Raw genomic sequence first — 27,110 nt, 5'->3', positions numbered from 1 at the left:
GGGAGGCCACTATGGCACGGGGCAAGCACTATGGGCAGTCTATCTGAAGTGTACCTGGCGTATAAGACGACCCCCCCACTTGGAGGCATATTTTTCGGGGCCAAAAAATCGTCTTATACGCCGGCAAATACGGTACTTCATTGAGGTGTGCACGCTGAGTAGGCAGAGAGAGTCTGCTGACAGGATGGAGGGTATGGTCTCTCATAACCTAATCACAGACATGATTTCCTTTTGCCTTTCCCACACTCTACTGGCTGAAAGTAAGCTACTAGATCAGCCTACCCTCCAAGGCACACAGGGGCTTGAATACCTGAAGTCAGGGGTCCGGGGGAGCCTTCTTACAGTCAGCCTGCCACAGCGCACAGTAGGCAGTTGGTATCCGTTGAGTGAATGAGCGTGAGGGCTAGGTTCTTGTGATTTGGACTAAGGATACCATACCATTTACCCCCGTCTCCTCTTTATACAGCTGTAAGGTGAACAAGTTCATTTGAATATTTTATATGTGATGCCTACATGATACTTACATAGTCTTCCCCCATCCCTTCTAAATGCCATCTGGATGCTTAGTTACCTGAACCTCCGTATCTCCAAAGTGATGACCCTACCTACTACTAAGAAAAAAAATTTCAACAGAAGGCTCAATCTGGCGACCCCTTTGATCCTCTATGCCTCGTCTCTTATATTTTTCTTGCTGCATACATGGTGGAGATTTAAAGCAGTCTCCACACAGGGCTTTTTGGGTTCTGAGTCTTTTGTAAATGGAATGCCCTGAGCAGCTTTTTGCTTCAGGGGAATGAAAAGGCAAAGGTGAGAGTTCACATCTAATGTGTTTTCAGTTGAAGTCACTTGTTACGTATGGTAACAGTCAGCTCTCCTTTCTCCCCTAAGCCTTTGATATTATTGGGGCTTTTCAGTGCATGGCCTATTAACAAGAGAAAGTCAAAGTTGTCAGCATTGCCACAGTGAATCCAAAGAAACTTGCAGGCTAGTCACTGAACCCGAAATAAGCTTCTCTTGCCCCAGGCTTCCCCAGATCGCATACTTTTTTTTTTTTTATTCAAAGGTCATGACAATATCTGTGTGAAATGGTTTGCACTGTAGCTTAAGACTCTAGGTTGTACTTTGCTAGGTTGGAATTTCTTTTTTGCCTCTTTTCAGTTCAAGAGCAACCTTCACTTTGAGCAGGGGTGGGACAGGTGGGCTCCGGGACTCTGTCTTTAACTGCTGTGAAGGCTTCCTCCACTGCCTTCTTGGCTCTGAAACACAAGGCATTCAAAAGGCAAAGAAGGACAAAAATCACCATGTGGGCCCCTATAAAAGTTTCATTTGCCACAAGCCCCAGCCTGCACACGTCCTCGCTCTCTTTTGCTTTGCCTTTGAAATTGAGTGTTGAGTGAATCCCAAACCAGAGGAAATGGCACTGGAAACTCAGCCTGAGACAGTTTAATCCTGGTGAAAATGAGAAATCGCCTGTACTGACAATAGGCAAGCCAGCTGCTGGCAGGCTCTGCAGTTGTGCAGATTTGCACTGGGCCTTTTGGTCACCCTGCTACATTGGTTTTTGTTGTTTTTTTTCATTAATAGGCTCCTCCAAGCCGAGTGTGACAATTAAATAATAAATACTCTGGTGGGCTGGAGAGGTGGGAGCAGAGGACAGAGAATGGCAGTTTAAGTAGAGCAAGACAATTCAATTCACTTCCTCTGGGGCCTTCTCTGACCACGAATCTCAGTTCTCCTGAGATGAATAACTGGTGAATTGACTAGTTTCTGCTAATATTATGAATTAACATTAAGTAAGCGTGTCAGTGCTTGAGCTCCATTTGAAAGGGGGAGTTTGGGTCCTATTAGCATTTTTAATTGTGTTGCCTTGTCATATTAATCCCATCCCGTGGCTGAGGAATTTGGAGCTTTCTCATCTGTAGATGGAAACCATCCCCAGGAGTGTGTGCTGTCAAGTGCTGGAAAATGGGTGGTGATAGGGAGGCCATACCCTGCCCCTCCGACTGGAGCTCTTCCTTCTCCTGTGACATGCCTCTGTTTTGCATTTCTATCAGATTCGGCTAAATGTAGGATGCTGGAAATTTATTATTCAAAGTTAAACCAAGCCTCCTGGCCGGGAGTGTCCACTCTTGGTTACTTGCCTTTAGCTGATTGGGCGACTGAAATCCTTCATTTCATGGAAAGTCCTGCAGCTTTGCAGAGTCCGTTTTTCTTCGGTTATGCCAAACTCTGGATTGTAGCTCTGCTTTCCTCTCTGACTTTATTCCAGGCCGTTTGAGATACTTACTGCCCCTTTGATTCTGCTTTTTGTCATCTCATTGCAGCAGGGATAGTCGGGAGAGACTAGAAAGTGTTGGGACATCAAAAAGGAAGAAGTAAATTTGTACATTAGAAGCGATGAGATGATAGGCTGTACAACCAGAAGTCATATTTGTGAGTATTAAAAAGGAAATTTGGGAAAAGAATGGTGTTTTCAACATAGATCAGTGGTTAGTGGTTTGAAGCTATTATTGTCTTCGTGTACATAGGCACATTTCCTAAATTATTGACAAATATTTAACTTATTAATAAAGGAATCTGGTCTGTGCTCTGTCTCCTGGGAAGGCCTAACTGAAATACAATTGAGTGAAAAATAGCCAAGTTATAAATGGTTTGTGCCGGAAAGTTCTTGACAGCAACTGGAACCAACATCTGGCGACTAGTAGCCAAGATGTTGATGTCCGAAAGGAAAGAAGCTACAGCATCCTCGCCACATGGCTCTTTAAGTAAGAGCCATGGAAGGGGAGGAGAATCAGATCTGAAACCAGATCAGATCTGATGAGAAGTGCTTACCGCTGTGCTGATAAGACGCTGTCACTTCTGAATACAGTGACCTGCCAGTCCTCAGCGAGGATAGCTCATCGTCCCTGCCAGTCGAAAGACTGTGCAGAGTCTCTGGTCCTGCTGTTTCTCACTTTGCTCTGAAGCGAGGGGCCGTGGTGGTTTCTCACCCTCAGCAGGCATAAATCCTTTTTCCCACCAGAGGATACTGGCTGGATGTGACGTTTATAGGGCTAGAGGAGCAGCTGGTGACGTCGGATTCCAGGTGGCCAGGTGGCCAGGGCTTGATAGATTGAAGATTATTAAGATCCAAGTCAAGGGCCAAATGGCAGTGTGGACAGGAAAAGTAAATGGCAGCGTGTGTCCGAACGCAGGCACACGCCGTTTGCCGGGACCTCTCTGTCTCCATTTCATTTTGCTTCAAGCCTGAAGAAACACAAACCCTCCAGTAGAGCCTCGATTATAGAAACATCGCTGGGCATTATTGATCACTTGGTTATGAATTTGATAGTTGGTTGAATCCTTATGGGAGACTGTTATTTGGAAAGAAAGTTGTATGAAGTTTCGATTTCATTAGCATTTATATAACTGTGGCCTTTTGCCCAAACCTACACATCATGGTTTCCTATATTGCTAATGTCTATATGTATTTTGGTTATATCTAAAGACACTTAAAAGCTTGAACCAGAGCCTTATGTCACATTCGTGTGCCCTCTTTTTGAAGATGACGAACGCCTTGAAAGCTCAAAAACGGAAGTACCCAGAAGCGAAGTTCTGCAATGATAGCACGAAGTCTACAGGGAAAGGGGGTGTCTATTTTCTTCTCGTCTATTTTAAGCTAATTTGTGCAATTGCTACCTTCTCAGTGTTACGGCATAACTCCTTTGATCTTCAAGTTTTGAAGGAAGCAAATTTCAAGAGCCAGGAACACTCCTCATCTGCTTTGAAAAGGAGTGGCATATTATGAAATTGAACAGATGTCAAATAAAACATAAATTTGGATTTTTTTGAAATTTGAACTCAAGCATTACTTTTAAAGCTAAGCACATTGAGACATTCAGGGATAAATTTGCTGTTTGACATTGACCTAAATTTTAGTGTTTGGGTCAAATTGTTGCCGAATCATATCCACCCCTGTAGAATGTTGCATTTGTACTCAGCATTATGCCCTGACTATTACACCTTTAATCCTCATAACACATTATGAGATTGTATCTCCATTTTACAGATGGGGACACTGAAAGGTTCATCTCTGGCTCAGACTTCCATATTTTCCCTATCCCTTGGCCTCCTGGACCCTGGATGGAGACCAGAATTTGTAAACACAGGTTGCTAAAACAACCTTCTTTATTGTAGGCATATTTCAAAACTGACCAAATTGCTTAACTTATGTCCTTGAGTTTTTTTGAAGTGGCAAATTGGTTAAAACTGAGTGGAAGGGATTATTTCAGTTAGGGTTGTGCCTTACTGGAACAAACCCACTTATTAGCGTGCTATTTGGATCCCCACCCTGAATTTTAGAACCAAGATTTCAGCTGGAGAATGAGCTCAGTATTATTACTAAGTTACTCTGACCAGCCAATCATCTCCATTTTTCTCATCCTTTCTCCTCACCCATCTTCTCAGCCCCAGCTATATATACCAGCAGTGGAGGCTGTGGAGGTGAACGGGCGTTATAGAAGGCTTTTCATTTGTGGGCTTGATTAGAATCTGGGGTCAGGCTCTTGAGCTCCAGTAAGGTCAGGCCTGAGTGATTAGACACAGAGATGGTCTAGTCAGAAGGATGAGAAACTGACATTGGATGAGGTTGTCTGGTTATTTCCCTCTTGCATGAGCTAAAAATGTTATCAGGGGGTATAAGTCATGAAGGATTAGGAGCACTTTTCTTTGAGTTTTCACATCATCAAATCAAACGAAATGCATTAAAGTGTTCACCTGAGTATAACACATGCCCCTGCAGACAGGATCAAAAATCAGAGTGTCTGTGAAATGTTGCCATGGTGGAGAAAGGATAACACGTTTTTGGGGAAGTACATGAGTTGATCAGGATGACAGCAAGTGCTGTGCCTTGTGACATGGAATCTCCCTGAGAAACCTGTGAGATAAACCATAAGGAAAGTGTATTGGTTAAGAAAATTATTGATATCATAGCCTGTCCCCCACCCTCCATCTCTACTCACTCATAGAAACTCTAACAGCTAAATTTTTCTCTGTAACAAATGGTCCCAATTAGTTAAAACAATAATTATTTAATGACCTTATGATTCGATAGGTTGGCTGGTCTGTGCAGACTACACAGGGTGCATCTGAGGCTGGATAGTCTCGAATGGACCCATTCTCCTGTCTGGTAGTTGGCAGACTGATGGGTCTAGAACTACCTTAGCTGGGATTGCCTGTGTCTGCTCTATGTGCTCTCTCATCCTCCAATAGGCTAGCCTGGGACTGTTCACCTGGTGGTCTCAGGATTTCAAAGAGTCGCAAGCGAGTATAAACCCCTGCATTGAAGTCCTATGGAAGACCCGCCCCACATCGTGTTGGTTATTGTCACATTGGCCAAAGCAAGTCATGTGGTACCCAGTTTCAAAGGGTAGAAAAGTTGATGTGCATTCTTGATGGAAGGAGTCCCAGAGTTAACTTTAAACATGCCTGTGAAAGGGATGGCAGGAAGTTTGTGGTCATTTTGCCATTTCCCACAAGTATGAAAGTAACTACAGGTGGTTGAATTGGCATTGACATGTCTACCAGCCTCAATCTGCAGAAGAGAGAGGGAGACCATCGTTTTGTCTATAACTTCAGTTTGATATGGGATATTTCTCTGGTCTCCTGTTTTGTTCTGTCACTTTTGAAAATTGGCCACATTTACTGGTAAACTTTCTTATCTTGTGTTCTTGAGTTGTGGTTTCATTTCGACCATGTTTTAAAATTCTTGATCAGTTATTCGCTATGGTGCAAATACAGTTTTTTTTTCATTTTTGTCATATTCTGTGGATGTTTGCCTTTGGAGAATGTTTCTGTGCTTCAACCATTGTGTTAAAGCTCCTGTTCGGAAATTTGGAAGTACACTTATGCCAACTCCCAGAATTCCACCTTTGTGATCTCATACACTGGGCCTTTTTTTTTCCCCCATACCTACAGTGTTTACAATATAGGACCAAATCTCAAATAATTTTATTAGTCCATAAACATATTAGGTTGGTGCAAAAGTAATTGCAGTTTTTGCAATTATTTTTAACCTTTTAAACCACAATTATTTTTGCACCAACCTAATAATACCGTATAATGATACCTGTGTTTCAATTTAGTTATCACTCAGGGATCTAGACAATATGCAATCTCTGTTTACTCACAGATCACATAACCTGGGTTTCTCCACCTCAGCTTCTCCACCATTACCTTGCACCAGATAATCCTTGGCTGGGGGGGGTGGGGGTGGGGGGTGGCTATTCTGAACACCGTGGGATGTTTAGCAGCAGCCATACCTCTACCCACTTGATACTGGTAACCCTCCTCCTCCACCCCTGCTTGCGACAACCAACAGTGTCTGCGGATGTGACCAAATGTCCCCCAAAGGGATGTGAAGTGGGGAGTGGGAGACAGATAAACATGCCTCCAGCTGAGAACTACTTACTGCTCTGCCCTAGAGACGCTGAGGTAGAAGAGAGGAAGCAAAGTATGAGGTGCGGGTTATTATCAAAGAGCAAAGTGGGAACAGCAACCCAACAGGGAGAGTCCGTAAGGAGGGAAGGAGTGTGGAAAGTTTTCCGTTACCTTAAAATTTAACCAAAGATGGCCCTGGATCCCTCTGGAATCATTAGGAAACATCAAGTTGGGTCTTGCTATACATTGAAAGTTCACTAGTATCTCAACTTCATTGTGTTAAAAAGGGGGTTACACGTAAATACCATCCCTGAAAAAACCAATTCAGGAGCTGTGCTGACCAGAGATGATGGAGTTTGAAAAACTCTTTATTTGGGAAAAGTTAAACATGTGTAAAAGTAGAGAAAATTGTATGATGACTTATCCAGTACTCATCACCCAAGGTCATTAATGATTGATTAATGGTCAACCTTGTTACATTTATATCCTGCTGTCTTCCTGTGCTACTCACTCCTGGATTATTTTGAAGCAAATTTCAGTCATCATTTCTATTTCATTTGTAAATATTTCAATATGTGTCTAAAAGAAAGTACCTACAAACCAAAATTATGATACACTGGTGGAATTTTAATCTAGAAAGGGCAAGAATGAGAACATATGCTGAGCAGTATCAGAATGTTAAGGGAAAGAATGGGTGAGGGTCAAGATCAAAGAGGCTTGATTGATGGGGAGATTTAAAATCCTAGAAGGAAATGAAAGTGGGAGACACTGTCTCTTGAAGCTCTTCTCCTCTCCTCTTTTCTCTCCTGCTTTTGAGTGACTCTTAGAAATGCTCTTATAAATATGTGACGAGGCACAGCACACTGAGGTCCTTAGAATGAGAGTAGGCTTGCAAGGAACAGATACATTTTCTAAACACGAGAAATAAACACGATCACAATAAGAGATTGAAATATTCAGTCAATGATGGATTGCTGTTGCTCTGTGATGACTTTCTATGAGTTTTTAGCTGATCAGGGTCCACTTTTAATAAAACAAAGCAAGAGGAAAGTCTTGCCATTGCTTTTCAAAATGTTGCTGGGTCTGTGGTGTTCCTTTCCTGTTCTCGTGTATTCTGAGAAGTTTCTTTTGATTTAGACTTCCTCACTTGATATTATTATGTCTTAAATCTCCTATGTTTGGTGAGAACCATGTTATATGTGAGACCTCAGCAGCTTGCTAGATCACATCTATTTTTTCCTCCTTCTCCTTAGGAGATTAAACTGAAACTGTTGTGCCTGATGCCACAATACATTTAACCAATCATGTTTCCTTTACATGTAGGTCAGTCCAAGGGACAATTCTGCACTGGATCCTATTATCCATGGGTTGAAGGGCGTCGTACATCACGGTAAGTAAGCCCCGTGCACTTCCTTTGCTGGGATGTGAAGGGCCAAGATCTCTTCCTAAAGAAATGGGGTTATCTTGCAGAGGACAGAGGGTGACACTCATTCCTCATTCACTGATATTGAAGGGCATTAGAGCCATTATTTGATGGGTAAAGAGCACACCCATTTATTACCTACAGATGGATCTGGGTTACCAGTAAGCAATTTATTTCTTTTCAGGTACCAGTTTGAATGTCTGTGTTATAAATCAAGGTGCCCTAAGATGTGCCATTCATGTCCGTTGAACCTGCCACTTGTCTCATATTGCTTCAAAAAAATTATTCTTCTGTCAATTATCTTTTAATTCATAAATGTCTTGATTTGCCACTCAGATTTTTAAAACATAATTGTTTGATGTTTCAATTGCAGTTGACATACAATATTATACTGGTTTCAGGTGAACCACATAGTAATTAGACATTTATGTAACTTACGAAGTAATCAGCCTGTTAAATCTAGTACCCACCTGACACCATACATAGTTATTATATTCCTGATGCCTCTCAGATTTAGGGAAAAAATTTAAGTAGCCGTGACAAGTCGTTAAACTTTGTCGCATGTGAGCAAACATCATCAGCTGCTCGGATGGAAAAAGCTAGGCCATTGTTCTGTGCAGCAGACATCTTTTCCTCAGGCATAAAACTGAGCGAGAAAGTAAGATAAATGGGTTCTGTCGTTCCCAACTGGTTTTTATTGGAGAAAATTTTCCTGCAACTTTATTATCAGTAATACATCATTACCTATGACATCAGGGTCCTCTAATTTCAAAAGTACCCTTGTCACAGGGGAGGAGGGGTGGATTCTAGATGTAATATAATGATTTGCAAAGTTTTAATACTCTAATTAGAATTCCAAAGACATTGGCAGAAGTAGCATTAGTAACCATAATAAATCTCCCTTCATCTCCACAGCTGTGATAAAACGCCTTCACACCTTTCTGGGAGGACTGTCTTTTGACATTAGCCAACTCTGCAGAGCTTAACAAACATTCCCCTCCACCCCCCACCCCGGGAAACTAAAACCAGTTGTCAGTGTTCAGTTGAAGCAAATGGGATTTTGGATTAATTGTTCTGCTCGCATAGCCATTCAGTCATGCAGCAAGAAACAATAATAAACTAAGTGAACGCAGAAAAAGAAGGGTGACTGGAAACACCCTGTACAAGTTTACATGTAAAACGCTTCCTTTGCTTTTTCTCAACTTCAGTTTGTGTCTCTGAAGCAAACCTCTCACAGAGCTGGGAAGTAGGTCATATGACCGTTCCCCCAGGGCACAAGACACTTTGCCTAAACTGATTCTGTCTGCACATTTGTGTTTTGATGTTGATAGTGGGCTTTGGAAGGACAGGGGAGTTTGCCCTGTACTCTGGGCAGCTTCACAAGTGCAGAGAAAGCTAGTGTCGTGGGCAACGTGCTGTGTATTCTACCTCCTTTCCTAAAAGGTTCCCTTAACACTCAATTGATCACATTCCTTCTTGAAATTCTAGTCCGTAGTGTAGATAATGAGTTTTGGAGTTTGAAATATAGTTAATGATAGATAGATCTTCCTTCCGCCAGACTATTCTTCGTGTTTTAAAACAAACACACCATAAAGAATTCTAGAATCTTCAAAATAGGTACCACTCTTCAGACGGAGAGGAAGCACTCCATCAGCTATGGCGTTTGAGTAGACCTGTGTGTTCTTATTTCCACAGTGATAATTGAAGGAGGTTCCATGTTTAAAAATAACCAGTTGGGCTTCCTTTAGCCCTCAGATCCCCAAGTCTCAGTAAGCACACTCATAGTGATCATTCGGCTCATGAGCTGTGTGCTGCTGGCATAATCATGTTATCCTTACTCATTATCCACAGTTACCCTTTAAGAGACTGTTATATGTAGGGATGCTTTGCCAGGCAGTGGGAGGGTGGCAGAGATGGCTGGGATGCGGTTTCAACCCAGTCTTCTAATTGAGAGGGGAGATCTGCAAAAAGAAATGACCTGTAAAGGAAGTTCACTGACGTAGTCAGCACATGTGTTTTGTGTCCACCCTGTGTGGTCACAGGGTTGTCATGCTGACTGAGACAGATAGAGGCCAGCCCTCGAGGACCTAGAGGAAGGTGAGGGGCTGCTTTGCTCCTCATGCAGCCTTCCCAGTGTGTTTCCCCTTCCAGCCTTTCATTGGCTGTTTCTGTTTCCTGTCAGGAAGGTCATCCCTTCACTCATAGTAAAGCTGTCTCCCTCTTACTATTTCAGTTCCCAGTTCTCAGTTCAGACCTTGCCTCCTCAGAAAATTCTTCCTGAATCATCAGATCACATTACCCATCCTCTCCCTACTCCCATCACTCTCTGTCACATCAGCCTAAGTTTCTTTCTTCAGAGCACATGAAAGTATCAGAAATTACTTTGTCTGCTTATTTATTCATATATTATCTACTGAAGTGGAGGCTTCATGAGGGCAAGAACCCGTGCATGTGTGGTGTGTGTGTGTGTGTGTGTGTGTCTGTGTGTGTGTGTGTCAAATAGTAGATGCTCAATAAACGGTAACCAAATGAATGAATCAAGTAAGCATACAAATCAGTGAAAATGTCAAAATACAAACCTGGAAGAAGGGGAGGAGACACTAAAGGCCACTCAGGTTTTTGCTTTGATTGGGAAGACAAAGGAGTAGGGTCAGGTGTTGGAAACATGATTTTGCCTTCCGTTCTTGGGCTGTTGTTAACTTCCATTTTGATAACCCTCATCACCTCTCTCATTCTTCCAAAAGAGAATGAACACTTGAGATAGTTGAATAAAAAACTTTTGTTGGAACTAGAAGCATTTTCAGTTGAAGGTCCGGTGAGGGATTTGAATGACCTGTTAATTTGATGGGACATAAATAATTGTGCCCCTCACAGAATCTCTGCCTTGGGAATGACGGTAGTGGTGTGTAAAGAGGAAAAATCAATATCGATTTTTGTTACAGTCCAGAATTAGCTTTTATTTCTTCAGCTCTGGGAGTCATATCTTAGAATATTAATTTCCCATTAAGTGAATGTTTTATTAATAGGAAGACTCTTATACGTTCCTTCAGCTGGAGTGGGAATGAATAATCTGGTCACACCAGCCAGCCATACTTGGCATTTGGTCATTAAGGTCTCTGTGAAGCAGACGCCAAAATGGAATTGTAGGTGCGGTAGAGTTGTTTTGGCCAGGAACGACTGCCTGTGAAGGATGAGGAGAAGAGGAAGAAGGAGTCTGTGTGTGGAGAGGGGCGGGGCAAGTGTTGGGACCACGGCACAGAACTGACACTGCTGAGGGGAGACGGAAGCCAGGAGGACTGGCTGAAGGCAGCGCTAAGAACATCTTGGCCAGGCCGTCGGAGAACTGAAGAGCCAAGACTGCCTGTGAGAGGCCTGGCCCAGCCCTGGATTCCCCACCATGTTTGGTCACTGGCTGGAGCACCCCATAAGAGTGCCGTCCATGGGAACACCGGGTGGACCCAAAAGGTACAGCAGCTCCAAGCTGTCAGCTGAGGAGTCTTCCCACAGCACTTTGTCTCTGCAAGGAAGGTCTTAGGGGTGCACTTCCATCGTTGGTACAGAGCTTCACATTCTTCCAATGACATTCCCCAAATCATATCTTGGTTCTCTAGTTTTAAAAATGCTCAGAAGTTCTTACAGCAGTGCTCGTTGCTTTTGTGCACAGTTATTAAGTGCCTAATCTAAGCATACCACAAAGTTAGGCATAGAAAGCACAGCAGACATGGACCAGCCCTCACTGAGTGTGTAAGCTCTTGGCAGACTCGGACGGTTAAGCATATAATTACATTGAAGAATAAGGAGCAGTAAATTTTAACTCAGACTTGCGGGGACCTCAGTGACCATTAAGAACGAAAGAATGCTTAGAAGTTGTCCAGGCAGAGAAGAGGGCGCAGGGTTTCAAGTAGGAACAGTATACATGAAGGTGTCTGGTGATGAGAGGTGTAGCATGTTTGAGACTCTGAGCTCCGTGACATTGCTTCTCTAATGTTGGGGGGAGGTAAACCTAGAAACCTCTTGGCAAAACAGAGTGCTGTTTCGTATGTGTTCGTTTTTCTAAGTAAACTGTGATTTTTACAAACTTGATAGCCATGAAGAAATATCGATAGAATGGAGAGAGGTGATTTACTATTGACTCTGGTCCTGTCTTATCCATTCAGCAATAGATGGAAGCACTGAAATGTATCTAATCAGGTATTTTATTTGCACTACCACCAGTATCCCCTGAAGAAGAAAGATTTAGGGAGAAATTGTGACTCTTGTTCGTGGCATGGAGTCAGTCACTGATAGTGCTTTTTATATACAAGAACCAGCCCTTGGGAGTACCCACACGTAATACAAATATTGGTTCCAAAGAACTTAGTATAGTTCTAATTTTTTTTATTAGTTTCAGGTACACAAAGCAACATAATGATTAGACATTTATACCCCTCACAAAGTGAAAACCCCAACAAGTCTACTACCCCTCTGACATTGTACATAGCTAGTCCAATATCTCTGACGATATTCCCTATGCTGTACTTTACATGCCATGAGCATATATACACAGACACATATTTTTTAAATTACAGCTGATATTCAATATTATCTTATATTACCTTCAGTGTACAGCACAGTGGTTAGGCGTTTATATAATTTGTGAAGTGGTTCCCCCCGATACATCTAGTGCCCATCTGATACCATACATAGTTTTTACAACATACTGACTACATTCCCCATACTGTATTTCACATCCCTGTGACTATATTGTAACTACCCATTTGTACTTCCTAATCCCTTCACCTTTCTCACTCATCCCCTTAACCCCCCTCCCATCTAGCAACCATCAGTTTATTCTCTGTATCTGAGTCTATTTCTGTTTTTTTGCTTGTTTATTCTGTTCTTTAGATTCCACCTGTAAGTGAGATCATACAGTATTTGTCTTCCTCAGGCTGACTTATTTCACTTAGCAAATACCTTCTAAGTCCATCCATGTTACTACAAATGGTAGGATTTTATTCTTTTTTTTATAGCAGAGTAATCCTCCGTTGTATAAATGTACCACAATTTCTTTATCTAATTGTCTATTGATGGGCATTTCAGTTGTTTCCGTATCTTGGCTATTGTGAATAGTGCTGCAGTAAATGTAGGGGTGCATATATTTTTTTCAAATTAGTGTTGTTGTTTTTTGTGTGGGTTTTTTTTTTTTTTTGGATTTCTTTGGGTTAATACCCAGGAGTCGAATTGCTAGGTCATAAAGTAGTTCTATTTTTAATTTTTTGAGGAACCTCCATACTGTTTTCCATAGTGGCTGCACCAATTTGCAATGCCACCAACAGTGCACAAGGGTTCCCTTTTCTCTACATCCTTGCCAATATTTGTTGTTTGTTGATTTATTGATAATAGCCATTCTGACAGGAGTGAGGTGGTATCTCACTGTGGTTTTTATTTGCGTTTCTCTGATGATGAGTGAGGTTGAGCATCTTTTCATGTGTTTATTGCCCATCTGTATGTCCTCTTTGGAGAAATGTCTGCTGAGGTCCTCTGCCCATTTTTTAATTGGGTTGTTAGGTTTTTCTGTTTGTTTGCTTGGTTTGTTGGTTGGTTGGTTTGGGGTTTTTTTGGTGTTGAGTTGTATGCTTTTAGAATAAAATTTGGATATTAACCCCTTATCAGATGTATCGTTGGCAAATATCTTCTCCCATTCAGTAGGATGTCTTTTTGTTTCGTTGATGGTTTCCTTTGCTGTGAAAAAACTTTATAGTTTGATGTAGTTCCATTTGTTTATTTTTCTTTTATTTCCCTTTCCCGGGGAAATATATCAGTAAGAATATTACTAAGGGTAGTGTCTGAGAGAGTTTACTCCTATATATTCTAATAGGAGTGTTATGGTTTCGGTTCATGTGTATGGAGTAAGATGGTGGTCCAGTTTCATTTTTTTGCATTTATCTGTTCAGTTTTCCCAGCACTATTTATTGAATAGACTACCTTTACCCCATTGTAAATTCTTGCTTCCTTTGTTATAGATTGAATGACCGTATAGGCATGGGTTTATTTCTAGGCTCTCCATTCTGTTCCATTGATCTATGTGTCCATTTTTATACCAAGACCATGCTGTTTCAATTACTATGGCCTTGTAATATAATTTGATATCAGGTAGCATGATACCTCAGCTTTGTTCTTTTTTCTCAGGATTGCCATTGCTATTCAGGATTTTTTATGGTTCTGTATAAATTCCAGGATTTTTTTGTTCTAGTTCTGTAAAAAATGCCATTGGTATTTTGATAGGGATTGCATTAAATCTATAGATTGCTTTGGGTTGTATGGACATGTTAACTATATTTTTCCTATCCATGAGCATGGTATATGGTCCCATTTATTTATATCATCTTTAATTTCTCTCTTCAGTGTCTTATAATTTTCTGAATACAGGTCTTTTACTTCCTTGGTTAAATATATTCCCAAGTTTTTTTGTTTTCTTTTTTGATGCAATTGTAAATGGGATTGTTTTCTTAAGTTCTCTCTCTGACAGTTTGTTTAAAAAAAAAAACATAACCGATTTCTGAGTATTAATTTTGTATCCTGCTACTTTACTATTTTTGTACCAACCTACTAAATTCATTTATCAGGTTTTTTTTAAAATTAATGTTTATTGGGGTGATAATTGTTAGTAAAATTATATAGATTTCAGGTATACAATTCTGTAATACATTATCTATATCTCACATTATGTGTTCACCACCCAGAGTCAGTCCTCTTTCCATCACCACATATTAGACCCTGTTTACTCTCTTCTAGAGACCCCTTCCCTCCTTAATCTCTGGTAACCCCTAAACTATTGTCTATGTCTGTGAGTTTGTGTTCCTTCATTTGTTTGTCTTGTTCTTTTGTTGTTTTCAGTTTTATATACCACGTATCAGTGAAATCATAGGGTTCTCTGCTTTTTCTGAAAGTCTGACTTATTTTGCTTAGCATTATAATCTCAAGATCCATCCAGGTGGTCACAAATGGTATTATTTCATCTTTCCTTACCGCCGAATAGTATTCCATTGTATGTATATGTGTATATATACATATATATCACAACTTCTTTATCCATTCATCTATCAAAGGACATTTTGGTTTTTTCCATGTCTTGGCCACCATAAATAAAACTGCAATGAACATTGGAGCACTCATGTCTGTATGGATAAATGTTTTCAGATTTTTTTGGGTAGATACCCAAGAGAGGGTTTGCTGAGTCATGTGATAATTCTATTTTCAATTTTTTGAGGAACCTCCACACTGCCTTCCACAGTGGCTCCACCAATCTGCATTCCCACCAATAGTGTATGAGGGTTCCTTTTTTGCCACAGCCTTTCCAGCACTTGTTACTATTTGTCTTGTTCACGATAGCCATTCTAACAGGAGTAAGGCAAACAGTGCCTCCGATAAGGGGCTAATATCCAAAATATACAAGGAACTCATACAACTCAACAACAAAAAAACAAACAACCCAATTGAAAAATGGGCAGAGGACCTGAAGAGACATTTCTCCGAAGAGGACATACAAATGGCAAATAGAAATGAAAAAGTGCTCAACATCACTAACCATCAGATAAATGCAAATAAAAACCACAATGATATATCATTTATCAGTTCTAATAGTTTTTGGTGGAATCTTTTGGGTTTTCTTTCTATAATATCATGTCATCTGCAAATAATGACACTTTTAGTTCTTCCTTTCCCATTTGGATGCCTTTTATTTCTTTCTCTTATCTGATTGCTGTGGCTAGAACTTGCAGTACTATGTGGAACAAAACTGGTGTAAGTGGGCATCCTGGCCTTTTCCTGATCTAAAGTGGAATGCTTTGAGTTTTTCCCCATTGAGTATGGGTTTGTCATATATGGCCTTTATTATGTTGAGATGTGTTCCCTCTATTCCCATTTTGCTGAGAGTTTTTGTCATAAACGGATGCTGGCTTTTGTCAAACATTTTCTCTGCATCTATTGCTATGACCATATGATTTTTATTTTTATTTTGTTTATGTGGTGTGTCACATTAATTGGTTTGCAGTTATTGAACCAACCTTACATACCAAGAATGAATCCCACTTCATCTTTTAAATGTATTGCTGAATTGAGTTTGCTCGTATTTTGGTACGGATTCTTGCATCTATGTTCATCAGGGATATAGGCCTATAGTTGTTTTTTTTTTTTTTTGTAATGTCTTAGTCTGATTTTGGGATCAGTATAATGGTGGCCTCGTAAAAATAGTTTGGGAGGCTTCTCTCCTCTTGGACTGTTTTGGAATACTTTGAGTAAAATAGGTGTTAATTCTTTTTTGAATGTTTGGTAAAATTCACCGGTGAAACCATCTGGTCCAGGACTTTTGTTTGTTGGGAGCTTGTTGATTACTGATTAAATTTAGTTGGTAGTAATTCGTCTGTTCAGATTTTCTGTTTCTTACTGATTCAGCCTTGGAAGACAGATTATATGCTTCTAGAAATTTATCCGTTTCTTCCATATTGTTCAATTTCTTGGTATATAGTTGCTTGTAGTAGTTTCTTAAAATTGTTTGTATATCTGTGGTGTCTGTTGTCACTTTTCCACTTTCATTTCTGATTTCATTTATTTGGGTCCTCTCTTTTTTTTCTTAATAAGTCTGGTTAAAGGTTTGTGAATTTTGTCTTTTAAAAAAAAGACAGTTATTTGTTTCATTCATCATTTGTACTGTTTTTTTCTTAGTCTCTATTTTGTTTATTTCTGCTCTGATCTTTATTATTTGCTTTCTTGTGTTCACCCTGGGCTTCATTTGCTATTTTTCCAGTTCCCTTAGGTATAAAGTTAGACTGTTTATTTGTGATTTTTTCTTATTTCTTGAGGTAGGTCTTCATTGCTATGAATTTCCCTCTTAGGACTGCTTTTGTTGTGTCCCATAGATTTTGGGTCATTGTGTTTTCATTTTCATTTGTGTCAAGGTATATTTGATTTCTTCCTTGATCTCATTGTTAACTCATTCATTATTTAGTAGCATGTTATTTCGCCTCCCTCTATCTGTGTATTTTTCAGTTTTTTGGGGAGTGGGGTGGGGGGTTGTTTTTCAGTTTCATACCATTGTGGTCAGAGACGACGCTTGATGATTTCAGTCTTCTTAAATTTAATGAGACTTATTTTGTGGCCTAATATATGGTTTGTCTTGGAAAATGTTCCATGTGCACTTGAAAAGAATGAATATTCTGCTGCTTTGGGGTGAAATTCTCTAAAAACATCAATTAAATCCATCTGGTCTAGGGTGTCATTTAAGGCTGCTCTTTCTATGTTGATTTTCTGTCTGGAAGATCTGTCCATTGGTGTCAGTGGAGTGTTAAAGTCCCCTTTTATGATTGTGTACTGTTGACCTCTGCCTTTATGTTGGTCAATATTGGCTTTATATATTTAGGTGCTTCTGTGTTGGGTGCATAAATGTTTATTAGGTTGATGTTCTCTGTTGGATTGATCCCTTTACTATTGTGTAATGTCCTCCTTTGTTTCTTGGTATAGTCTTCATTATAAAGTCTATTTTGTCTGATACAAGCATTGCTACCCCAGTGTTTTTTTTCATTTCCATTCACATGAAATGTCTTTTTCCACCCCTTTACTTTCAGTCTGTGTGTGTCTTTTGATCTGAAGTAGGTATCTTGCAGACAGCATATGTATGGGTCTTGTTTTCTTATCCATTCATCTATCCTATGTCTTTTGAGTGGAGCATATAATCCTAGTTCTAGTTTTTGTAAATTTGGTTTACATGTAATCCCTGTATAACACGGCACTTCTATAACACGGTTTCGCTCTAACACGGTTTGAGAATTGGGGAAAACCCTTGTACAACATGGCATCCTAGAACACGGTTTCACTCTAACACGGTTTGAGAATTAGAGGAATCCCTGAACAACACAGAGCGTAATAAGAGCATTTAAGAGCAAAAGATACCTCATTCGAAATTAGGGAAATCCCCGAACAAAATGGAACGTAATAAAAGCTTAGTAGTGATGAAGAAAACATTATTTAATACATATTAATATATTATACTTTTTGGTGGGAATCACTTTAATAAAGATATTTATCTTAATTATAAAAATATAATAGTATGTTTTTTTTAATTTTTGGAACCTAACGCCCTTTTTTGTACTAGTTCTTTATTTCGTGTAATGCAGATTCGTGTAACATGTCATTTTGAAGGAACCCAACAACCGTGCTATATGGGAGTTACTTGTATCCCCAGTCTGCATCCACAAACTTGAATGTGAATTGGTATAGAAATGTGGTATTCCCTTATAAGTAGCTTTACCCAATTGACCAATGCTAAGAAATATACATTATATCCTATGTCAATTACAAAGTATTTTTTCAAGTTTTTGGATTACCTGCTTTCTATTCTTTTCCATAGTAGCCACTCAAAGAAAACCCAGCAGGCTGTTAGTGTACATATTCTAGAATACTGCCAAAAGGCATTGAAACACTAACCATTTATTCCCTCATGTTAGTTATCTAAGAAAGACGAATGTTTTGTTTTGGAAAGGAAGCTTCCTTGAGTGACTGTCTGGTTCTTGGGCTTTGACTCTCTGTCCCTCTTTGCCTGTCCCCCTCCACGCTATCACTTACGTCTTCTGCTGAATGTACCACTTTCGGGAGTGGAATGGGAGGGGACAGTTAGAAATTGCCACGGACGCCAGTCAGAGTGAGGTGACTCTGCTGCCTGTCCTTCCTCCCCAGGCTCTTCCAAAAAAGCTATCAGTGCAAGTACAAATAAATTGTCACCTGAGAACACATTTCTGATAATGTCATAAACTGAGGCTTTTACAAGCTTTTGTTGTTAACACTCAGCAATGAGAGTTGGGGCTATGAGAAGATCAAAAGTTTCCTTAAGGAGTAGATTCCCTGCCTAACTGGTTTATTCCCTGGGTTCACTTTTGCTTGCTATGTTTTCCACCCCTTCTTTCCTCGGCCGTGGGATACTCATCATCAACTCCCCAAATCTATGGACGAAGCCATAGAACAGCTAGAACTAATCCAGGCACCTAGCAGAAAGGGAAGAAATATGATCAGTTTGCAAAGTGATTACCCAGTCAAGCGTTTTCATGTGATGGAACACGCTGGTACCTCCTCATCTGTCCTTTTTTCCATATCCCACCTGCTAGAATTGAGGTTTCTATGACTAACAATAACCTAGAAGAGACACTGGATCTGGAACTATCTGAATTCCTTTTAAAGCAGTGGGTAGGCTTTATCTTATCCAACTGGCCTTGCATCACTGGCCACAAATACTCTTTGTAAAAAGAAACCAGCCCCAGGGTGTGGCACTCCTGGCACTCCGTGACAACTGCTGTGGAGATGCAGATGGTGCAGCCTTTCTGAAAGCCATGTGGCCATTTCTGCCAAAGTTACACATATGCCTTGCCCTCCGAGCCAGCAATTCCACATGTAGGTAGATATCCAAGGGAGGTGTCCACAAGAAGTCTTGTATGCGGGAGCTTTGTTTGTGATACTCCCAAAGTGGAAACAACCCACACGTCTGCCGATGGGGCCTAGATAGATAAAGCTGTGGTATATTCATACCATGTTATAGTACCCAGCAATTAAAAATAATGAACTACTTGGTTTACACAGAAACAAAAGAGCACATACTGCATGGTTCCATTTATATACAGTTCAGGAACAAGGGAAAGTAATCTATGGTGATAAAAGTCAGAATAGTGGGGTGGAGGGTATATTGAATGAGAAAGGATATGAGAGAATTTTCTTGGGGGATAAAAATATTATGTATCTTGACCTGCAGGATGACTAATAGGTATAATATAAAAATTTACCACCTTGTCCCCTTAGACTTGTGCATTTGACTATTTGTAAATCAGTTAAACAATACACCACATATTTAATACATTAATTCCTCAAAGATGTTATATTCACAAATCTCAGCAATAATCTAGCAGCACGTACCAGATAGTCAAATACGCTAGGAATGCTGGGAACTCTACTGCTTGGCTGGGAACTTGGCTGTGTCTCATCAAGTTGATTCAGTTGTCTCACTACTGTGTGTGTCCTCTAGAGAAACTCAGATGTAACGTATCATGAGAAGTGTACAAAAATGTCTGTGGCATTGATTTTCTAACTGTCCAAACCTACAAAGGCCTCAAATGCCTTTTGTTAGCAAGCTGGATAAATACAGCATAGTGTGCCACACAAGCGAACATTTCACTTCCATGGAAACGAGGAGAATCTGTGCCTCCAACAGCATGGGCACCTTTCAGAACCATGATAAAGTAAGAGTCTGAAGAGTGCATAGAGCGTTCCTCAACCTAAAGTTCAAAAACTGAGAAAACCTTACCTATATGATTTAGGGTTGCACATGTAGGTGGTTAAACTAAAAGGGAAAAAAAAACCTAATGATTATTTTAAAAAGAGGATGGTGGTGACTCTTGGGGCGGCATGGAAAAGTGATGAGGGCCTGGCTCAGGGAGGGTGGCAAGGGCACCTTCTGTTCTGAGTGGTGGTCCCACCAAGGTTTGCCTTGGGATCATTTGTCTGCAGTACATTTGTGTTTTGTGCACCTTTCTGCTCATATGTTAAATTTCACAATCAAAGAAGACAGTGATTAGCATTACAAAGTAAGATCCAGACAGTGCTTTCCTATGGGACCCATCAAGCACCAAGTGGCTTCACAACAAGCAAAGAGGGGAGTGGCAGCTCTTTTTTATGAACTTTTTACCATAAGTAGCCCTGGCAAGCTGTTTGTTCTCTCTACAAATTGATTAGAGGCCAGAGAAAGAACTGCCTTGGGATCATATCATTAAGAGATGAATTGGGAAGCCAGTACCTCCTTTTGGAATATAGAAAAAAGGAAATAAGAAATCAAGGTGCTGGGATGTCAGGTGACAGAAAGAAAAACAAAGGCCCCTCACTGCTACCAGCCCAGGGTCCAATCAGCATGACAAGAGTCCTCCAGAAACCCTCTTGCAATACAGCTGGCATAGCCCCCAGTACAGAGAGCAACCAGGAAAGCGGCCTGGCTGGGTGACTTGAGCGAGGCCTCCGTGACTCCATACTGAGTCCCGTTGCTCCCAGGCCATCTCCCCCTCTGTTCTCAGCCAGGATCACCACCTGCATCTTTCAGTCTGGATTGAGGTCCATCATGTAGATTGTTGAAGGGGCCAGTGAAGACACACTTAACAGGACCGTATTCTGTCACTGTCACTCCGGCACCATTGTGATCATATCCCTGGGGTCAAAGATCTTGACGTAAACTTTCTGATGGAGGCTAAATGGCTGACGTTTTATGAAAAATATCTTGTATGGACTTTGGAAGAAGAGAACAAGTCCTAGAACAAAGGATTTTTTTGGAGGGGAATCCTCTATTAGGCAGAAATAGTAGTCTGTCATTATAATCCCGCAGCAAGAAGATGGAGCAGAAGTGAGTTAATATGGTTTGAAGGCTTTGGCCTGTTTTGTGTTTTGTTAGCTTGAAGTTCTTTTAATCATAGTGTCTCTTCATCCTCCCACCCACCGAGTGCCTAAAAAGTGCTACTCAATGTGTTGAGGGTAAGACGAGGAACAAAATTTTCCCTCTCTTTGGGAAAATTTTAATCTCAAGAGGAAATTTTTTCTTTTTTTCTTTTTTTTTGGCTTTGCCGTTCTTGGTCAGAAAGGCTAATGTTAGTTGCCTGCAAAATAATCTCGCGTTCACATGAATAAGCAGTTGGAACTTTGGAGTAAGTTTTTATAAAAAGTCTGCATTATGGAATACTTTTAAAGAAATGGAATTTTGTTATTTTTCACTGAAATTTGACTCTCAGGAGTACAAGCAAGCAAGAAATCTGGAACAATGCTTCAGAGTTTAGGCTGTGTTGGATCTGAATTCTAGCTCTTCAGCTTGGTGAGCTCTGTGATCCTGTACAAATTGCATCTCTCTGTCCCTGAGGTTCCACCGTGTAAAATGGGGATAATGAAAGTACCTCCCTCTTGGGCATTACTATTAAATGGTTTAAGGCAAGGAAAGTATCGAGAAGGTAGGGTGCCTGGCATGTGTTTACTGTCCTCTAAATCAGAGATCAGCAAGCTCAATCTGTGAGCCAAATCTGGCCTGCCGCCTGGTTTTGTAAATAAAGTTTTATTGGAACACAGCCACACTTGTTCATTTGCGTATGGTCTGTAGTTGCTTTTATACCACAACGCAGAGTAGTTTTGATAGACACTCCCTGCCCTGCAAAGCTTAAATACTCTCTGGCGCTTTCCACGGAAAGCTGTCAACTCTGCCTTATCTACCCTGTAGCTATTACAGTAGCTCTACTAAGACTGTCTCTACACTATGTTTGGTTTATGTTGGGACAGTGTACACACCCACTCAGATCATCCCTTCCTATTTGATAGACTTTACAGAGATGGTGATTTGATTTTGCCCAAACTACCATATAATCGAAATGTGTATCAACGGAATTAAAGAGGTTTCTGTTTTAGGGTTTACCTTAAAGAAAGCATTCACATTATTGTCTCCCATTTGAATGGAAGAGCTAGTGCTTTATTATCTATAGCCCACTGGTAATTTTGAACATCTTAACATGCGACAGAATTTCCCCATTTGAAGTTTATGTTTCTAGCGTTTAATTACATGGGACTTTCCTGAAAGTGTGCTATAAATAGGCAGCACCCTGGGCTTGACTAATTGGCTCATGTCTGTTATGGAGCCAGGAAGGGCGGGTGCTTATCTGAATACTTTTGATCTCAAAATCTTCTAGAAACAGGTGCACTTAAGCCATTTCCATAGTTTCCTGCATTTTGATGTGTCAAACCTCCCACCTTAGATGTTAGCTATTTCTGTTTCTTTTCTTAGCTAAACTCAGGAAATGGGATGCTGTGTGGCTTCTATTTTATCACTAATAATGTCGTTAACAATAATGTTAAGACAGAAAAAGACTTCAAAAGTGATGCCTTTTAGGTTAGATTTGAATTTGAAGCTGGTTCTCATTTGGCCAGCCTTCTTGATTTTATTATCATTTTGTTATTTTGTCACTATATGACTATCATTCAGTGGCTCGAATACAGGAATCTGATTAATCAGGTGAACTGTCTCCCTCTCTAGGCACCCTTGCCCAGACCCTGTAATAATACTAGATATTGATGCCGTAATATGGGCCTGTAGGATTGTCTCTGGACTGTGCCTGTAGGGAAGGCCGAGGGGTATACATTTAATCTTCTGCGCACTGGTGGAGAATATTTCTGCATTAGGAGGTCCAGGTTCACTCTCCACCTCACTAAGTAATCTTGGTTCAGTCACTTTCCTTCCCTGGACCTCATTTGTAAAATGAAATGGAACTAGCACCCTTTCAAACACTTTGGAACCCCACAGTTCTCCGTGGTTCTTGGGAGACTTCCCCGGGATCTTGTCGCGGCAGTCTAGTGCTTCTTCCTTAAAATCATCTATCACGAAGCCTTGCAGATAGCTACGCCTTGAAAATGGGCCAGCCCCATTTCATTGCCCTGCCTTTCCCATTTCATTCTCCTTATTGATGACACAGAGATGACATGCCTGATAGTCAGCATCTGGTTACATACAGCAAGCATCATCGCTTGTATTTATATCATAAAATTAACTCATCTGGGAGGCATCTGCCGCCGTCTTCATTATAACCTAATGCTTTCTCACCTTCCTGATGACTTCTGGATGCCACGCTCCCAAAATCCCGGGATCTGGCCCTCAGGCTCTTTCTTTCCATCTTGACCTCCCGTTTCTGGCTTCTGTGTCGTGTCACCAACCCAGCAGACCCTTTGCTCCTCCCAGATCACACGGTGCAGTCATGGCTTATCCAGACTTAACCCAGAACCGCTGACTCTGTGTCTAGTGTTTTGGCTGCTTCCCAGTTGTTCATCAAATTCCAGCTTGTACTTAACCAGCAGTGGACGTTTCCTCCTAGAACCTGTCATATTTTTAGCTCTTGAACTTTTTCTTCTACTTTTCCTCTTGCTCATGTCACTCCAGCCACACCCCAGGCAGAATCCTTTCGCACACTGGCTTTTGGCTTTTCTCTCTGCCTGGAATGTTTTCCCCAGGTAGCCACATAGTTCACTTCTGCCTTCAGATGTTTAATCAAGTGATTCCTTCTCAGTGACCCTGCCCTTAAGATTGCCATGTTCTAGACAGTAATCAGGAGAAACCTCATCGAGAAATGCATCATTCAAATATGACTAAGTTGTTAGCAGCTGAAAGGCATTTGGTCCCAAACCAACCATGAGTAGAGAGCAGTGAAGAAATGTTCCAGGCAGAGGGAAGAGCCAGTGCAAAGGCCCTGGGGTAGTGTGACCTGGAACAGCAAAGAGGTCATTGTGGCTCAACCTAAGGGTCAGAAAGTAGCAATAGGTGAGGCTACAGAGAATATAGGGACACACTGGTACAGTCCTCATAGAAACTGGATGCTGGAGTGTGGTCAGCATTATTAAAAATGTGGAATCTCAGCCCCACCCTACACGTACTTGATCATAATCTACAGTTTAGCAAGCTCCCCAGGTAATTTGCATGCATATTAACTCTGAGCAGCACTGTCATAAATCTTCTTTCCCCATTTAGAGTGACCTAATACCCAGTTTTTTCCACCATCATTCCCCCCTGTTCTCCCTAACACGAAGCAGAAGGCTAGCCCTACCCCAGCGAATTTAAAAAAAAAGTAGTAGCTTTTCCTTTTAAAAAGTTTTGGGAAACCCTGAAAAAAAACTAAACAATCATTGACATAAAAATAGAAGCTTGGGCATTTAATTGTTAGTTTAATCTTACACACTTCCCTAAAATTGATTGATTCCCTGTTTTGGGGTGGTACCAGTCTTCCTATCCCTAGAGATCACCACATGCTGTCCATACAACTTCCAGTGTAATACTTTGGTCATTGGGCGGGGTGTGTGTGTGGCGTGCGCGTGCGCTCAATGCAATTCCATAATTCTTGGTTACTGCATAAGTCTCCTGTATGTTGATTGTTCATCGTATCTTATAAAGGGCTTTCTTTTCTCCTATATAACTAAAGCATTGGAAATATTAGGTTATTAACACACTGAAAAAAATGTAATCAATCAGATGATTATCATCTAATGTTTTAATGATCACATTTTTAATCCAATTATGCATGTTTGAATCTTTCAAATTTTCTTTAATTAAAGATTGCCTCCTGGCACTGCTATCAGAAATAAGAAATTACACAGAATCGAGCCAGATATAATTTAGTGTTGAAAGGAAACTGCAAGGATAACTGGGCCGTGCTGGGTTTAATGGTTCACCACGACTTGAAAGTCCTCCTACAAAATTTTCTAATTGATAAGAAAAATGTAATCATCTTCAGATATACTCCGTTTGCATTCAAATAAGGTATTTCTTTTTCTAAATAAACCTCCCCTAACTGATTATTCATATTGTCGGTCAAAATGTGTAAAAATGAAAGACAGAGTGGGTGAAATGTAGACTACTTAATACAGTGTGTATTTAATATAAAAGTCATACATTATTCATTTTTGCAATTTGAATAACTTTGAGTTTAGCATCCCTGTTCCTCATCTTTTTCTTTGATGAACAATTAATTATTAAAATATAATATTGTCTGCATACAGCACTGGGATCCTTGAAATTGGAATATGAGATTCATTTCTTTTCGATTCTTTTATCAAGTAATGCACAGTGCCTGCTTATAATGGTATAATGGAATGAGTGCTAGGATAAGTAGAGTATTTCAAATATTTTTCTCAACTAGTTAAGTGGCTGGGAAAGGAATGTTTTTCATTCAAATTACTAATTAGGATAAAAGTTGGAGGCAGAATGCTCTGAACAGGTTGGGTTTGGAGTCAAACTGCCCTTTTATGAGAAGATTCATTTAACAAGCACATAATGTGCTCATTCTGTGCCAGATACCCTCCTAAGCCGTAACTAATGTTAATTCATTTAATACTCAGAATCGCCTTATGAGGTCGATACTATTATAATCCCATTTTACAGATGAGGAAACTGTTACAAAGAGGTTAAATAACTTGTCTCAGACCGTTAAGTAGATGAGTTAGGATTCAAATCTAAGGGGCCTGGCTCTAGCACTTCTACTTTACAATGTCTACATGTATTAAGATTTTCTTAGTAGAAGAGTTTGAGTTTTCAGCTAAAAAGTATATTCTTCCTTCTTCTAGCTGGCTATATTCAGTCTTAGGTCGAGCCAGTTAAGTGTGGCTTATGTAGGCTTTGTGGGAAGTGCTAGAAGTACAGGGCTGCCGTTTATAAAATTGTTTCTGACTTAGAATTAAGCATCATGAGTACCCCATTTGTCAGTGGGTCACCGCCCATGGGACTGAGCAGGAAATGGTATTTTTAGGAAGATAGTAAAAACTGATGTTAAGTTTGAACTTAGAAAACTCAAGGGGGAAACAAAACAACTCAGGAGTTTAATTCAGTAACGTATGTTCACAAAAGAAATCATCATTAGTGATGGAGGCACCTGAATCTGTAGCATGCACCAGCGGCCCCGCACCGTCCCCTCCATTTCTGGCTATGAATATCAAGGTGACTTTCTAACAGTCCCCAACCCCCAACACTTGGCTTAAAATAGGGGAGGTAAAATGTGGCCTGCGGGCCAAATCAATTCTACTGCCTATTTTTGTATGGCCCCTAAGCTAAGAATGGCTCTTACATTTGAACCCTAATTAAGTGAAATGGCAATTTCTCCCAAAAAGAATTCCGTTCTTATTATAGAAGACCTATATTTTAAAAATTGTCCTCAGTTATTATTAGCATTTGAATGATGTTAATAAGGTTGTGGAAACTTATATAACATCTTCAATTTTGCCTCTTGGCCTACAAAACCCAAAATATTTATTACCTGGCGCTTCACAGAAAATATTTGCTAATCCCTGATTTCAAACACAATGTGAGCCAGCCTGCTCTGAACCAAGTGCTGGCCTTGATAAATCAGGGTTTACAAGGTACTGTGCTAACTAAGCCCCTTACCTTTATTAGCTTGCTTAATTGTCACAGCAACCCTGAGGAGTAAACATTCTTAACATTCCCATTTTACAGATAAGGGAAATACCTCAACGAGGTTAAGACCTTTCCCTAAGGTCACACAGCTGTTAAATGTCAGTTGGTTCCCAAACCATGCTAGATCTTTGGCAAAGAACTCAAAAATTCTCATCTGTACTGCTCAGGTTCATGAAGAAAATGTCAGACATGATGTGCCTTTACAGCACTAGTAATCCAGTTGGAAAAAAAAAGACACACACACAAACACTTAAAAGAAATACATGGTTATGTAAGATGTACATG

General features: G+C 40.4%; 1 protein-coding gene across 4 annotated transcripts in view; it reads left to right on the top strand.

Moving 5' to 3' along the window:
* The window catches only part of PTPRG (protein tyrosine phosphatase receptor type G), a 705,739-nt gene that overhangs the window by 539,771 nt on the left and 138,858 nt on the right, over positions 1 to 27,110 (top strand). For all 4 annotated transcript variants that reach the window (XM_081072430.1, XM_081072431.1, XM_081072429.1 and 1 more), the window contains exon 6: positions 7,741 to 7,807. In XM_081072430.1, the coding sequence (XP_080928556.1) occupies positions 7,741 to 7,807 (67 nt within the window). The remainder of the gene's footprint in view (positions 1 to 7,740; positions 7,808 to 27,110) is intronic.

Source organism: Rhinolophus hipposideros (assembly GCF_964194185.1).
Source record: "Rhinolophus hipposideros genome assembly, chromosome: 14".
NCBI lineage: Eukaryota > Metazoa > Chordata > Mammalia > Chiroptera > Rhinolophidae > Rhinolophus > Rhinolophus hipposideros.
Note: the sequence above shows the minus strand (reverse complement) of the source record. Positions and strands in the feature narration are given on the sequence as shown.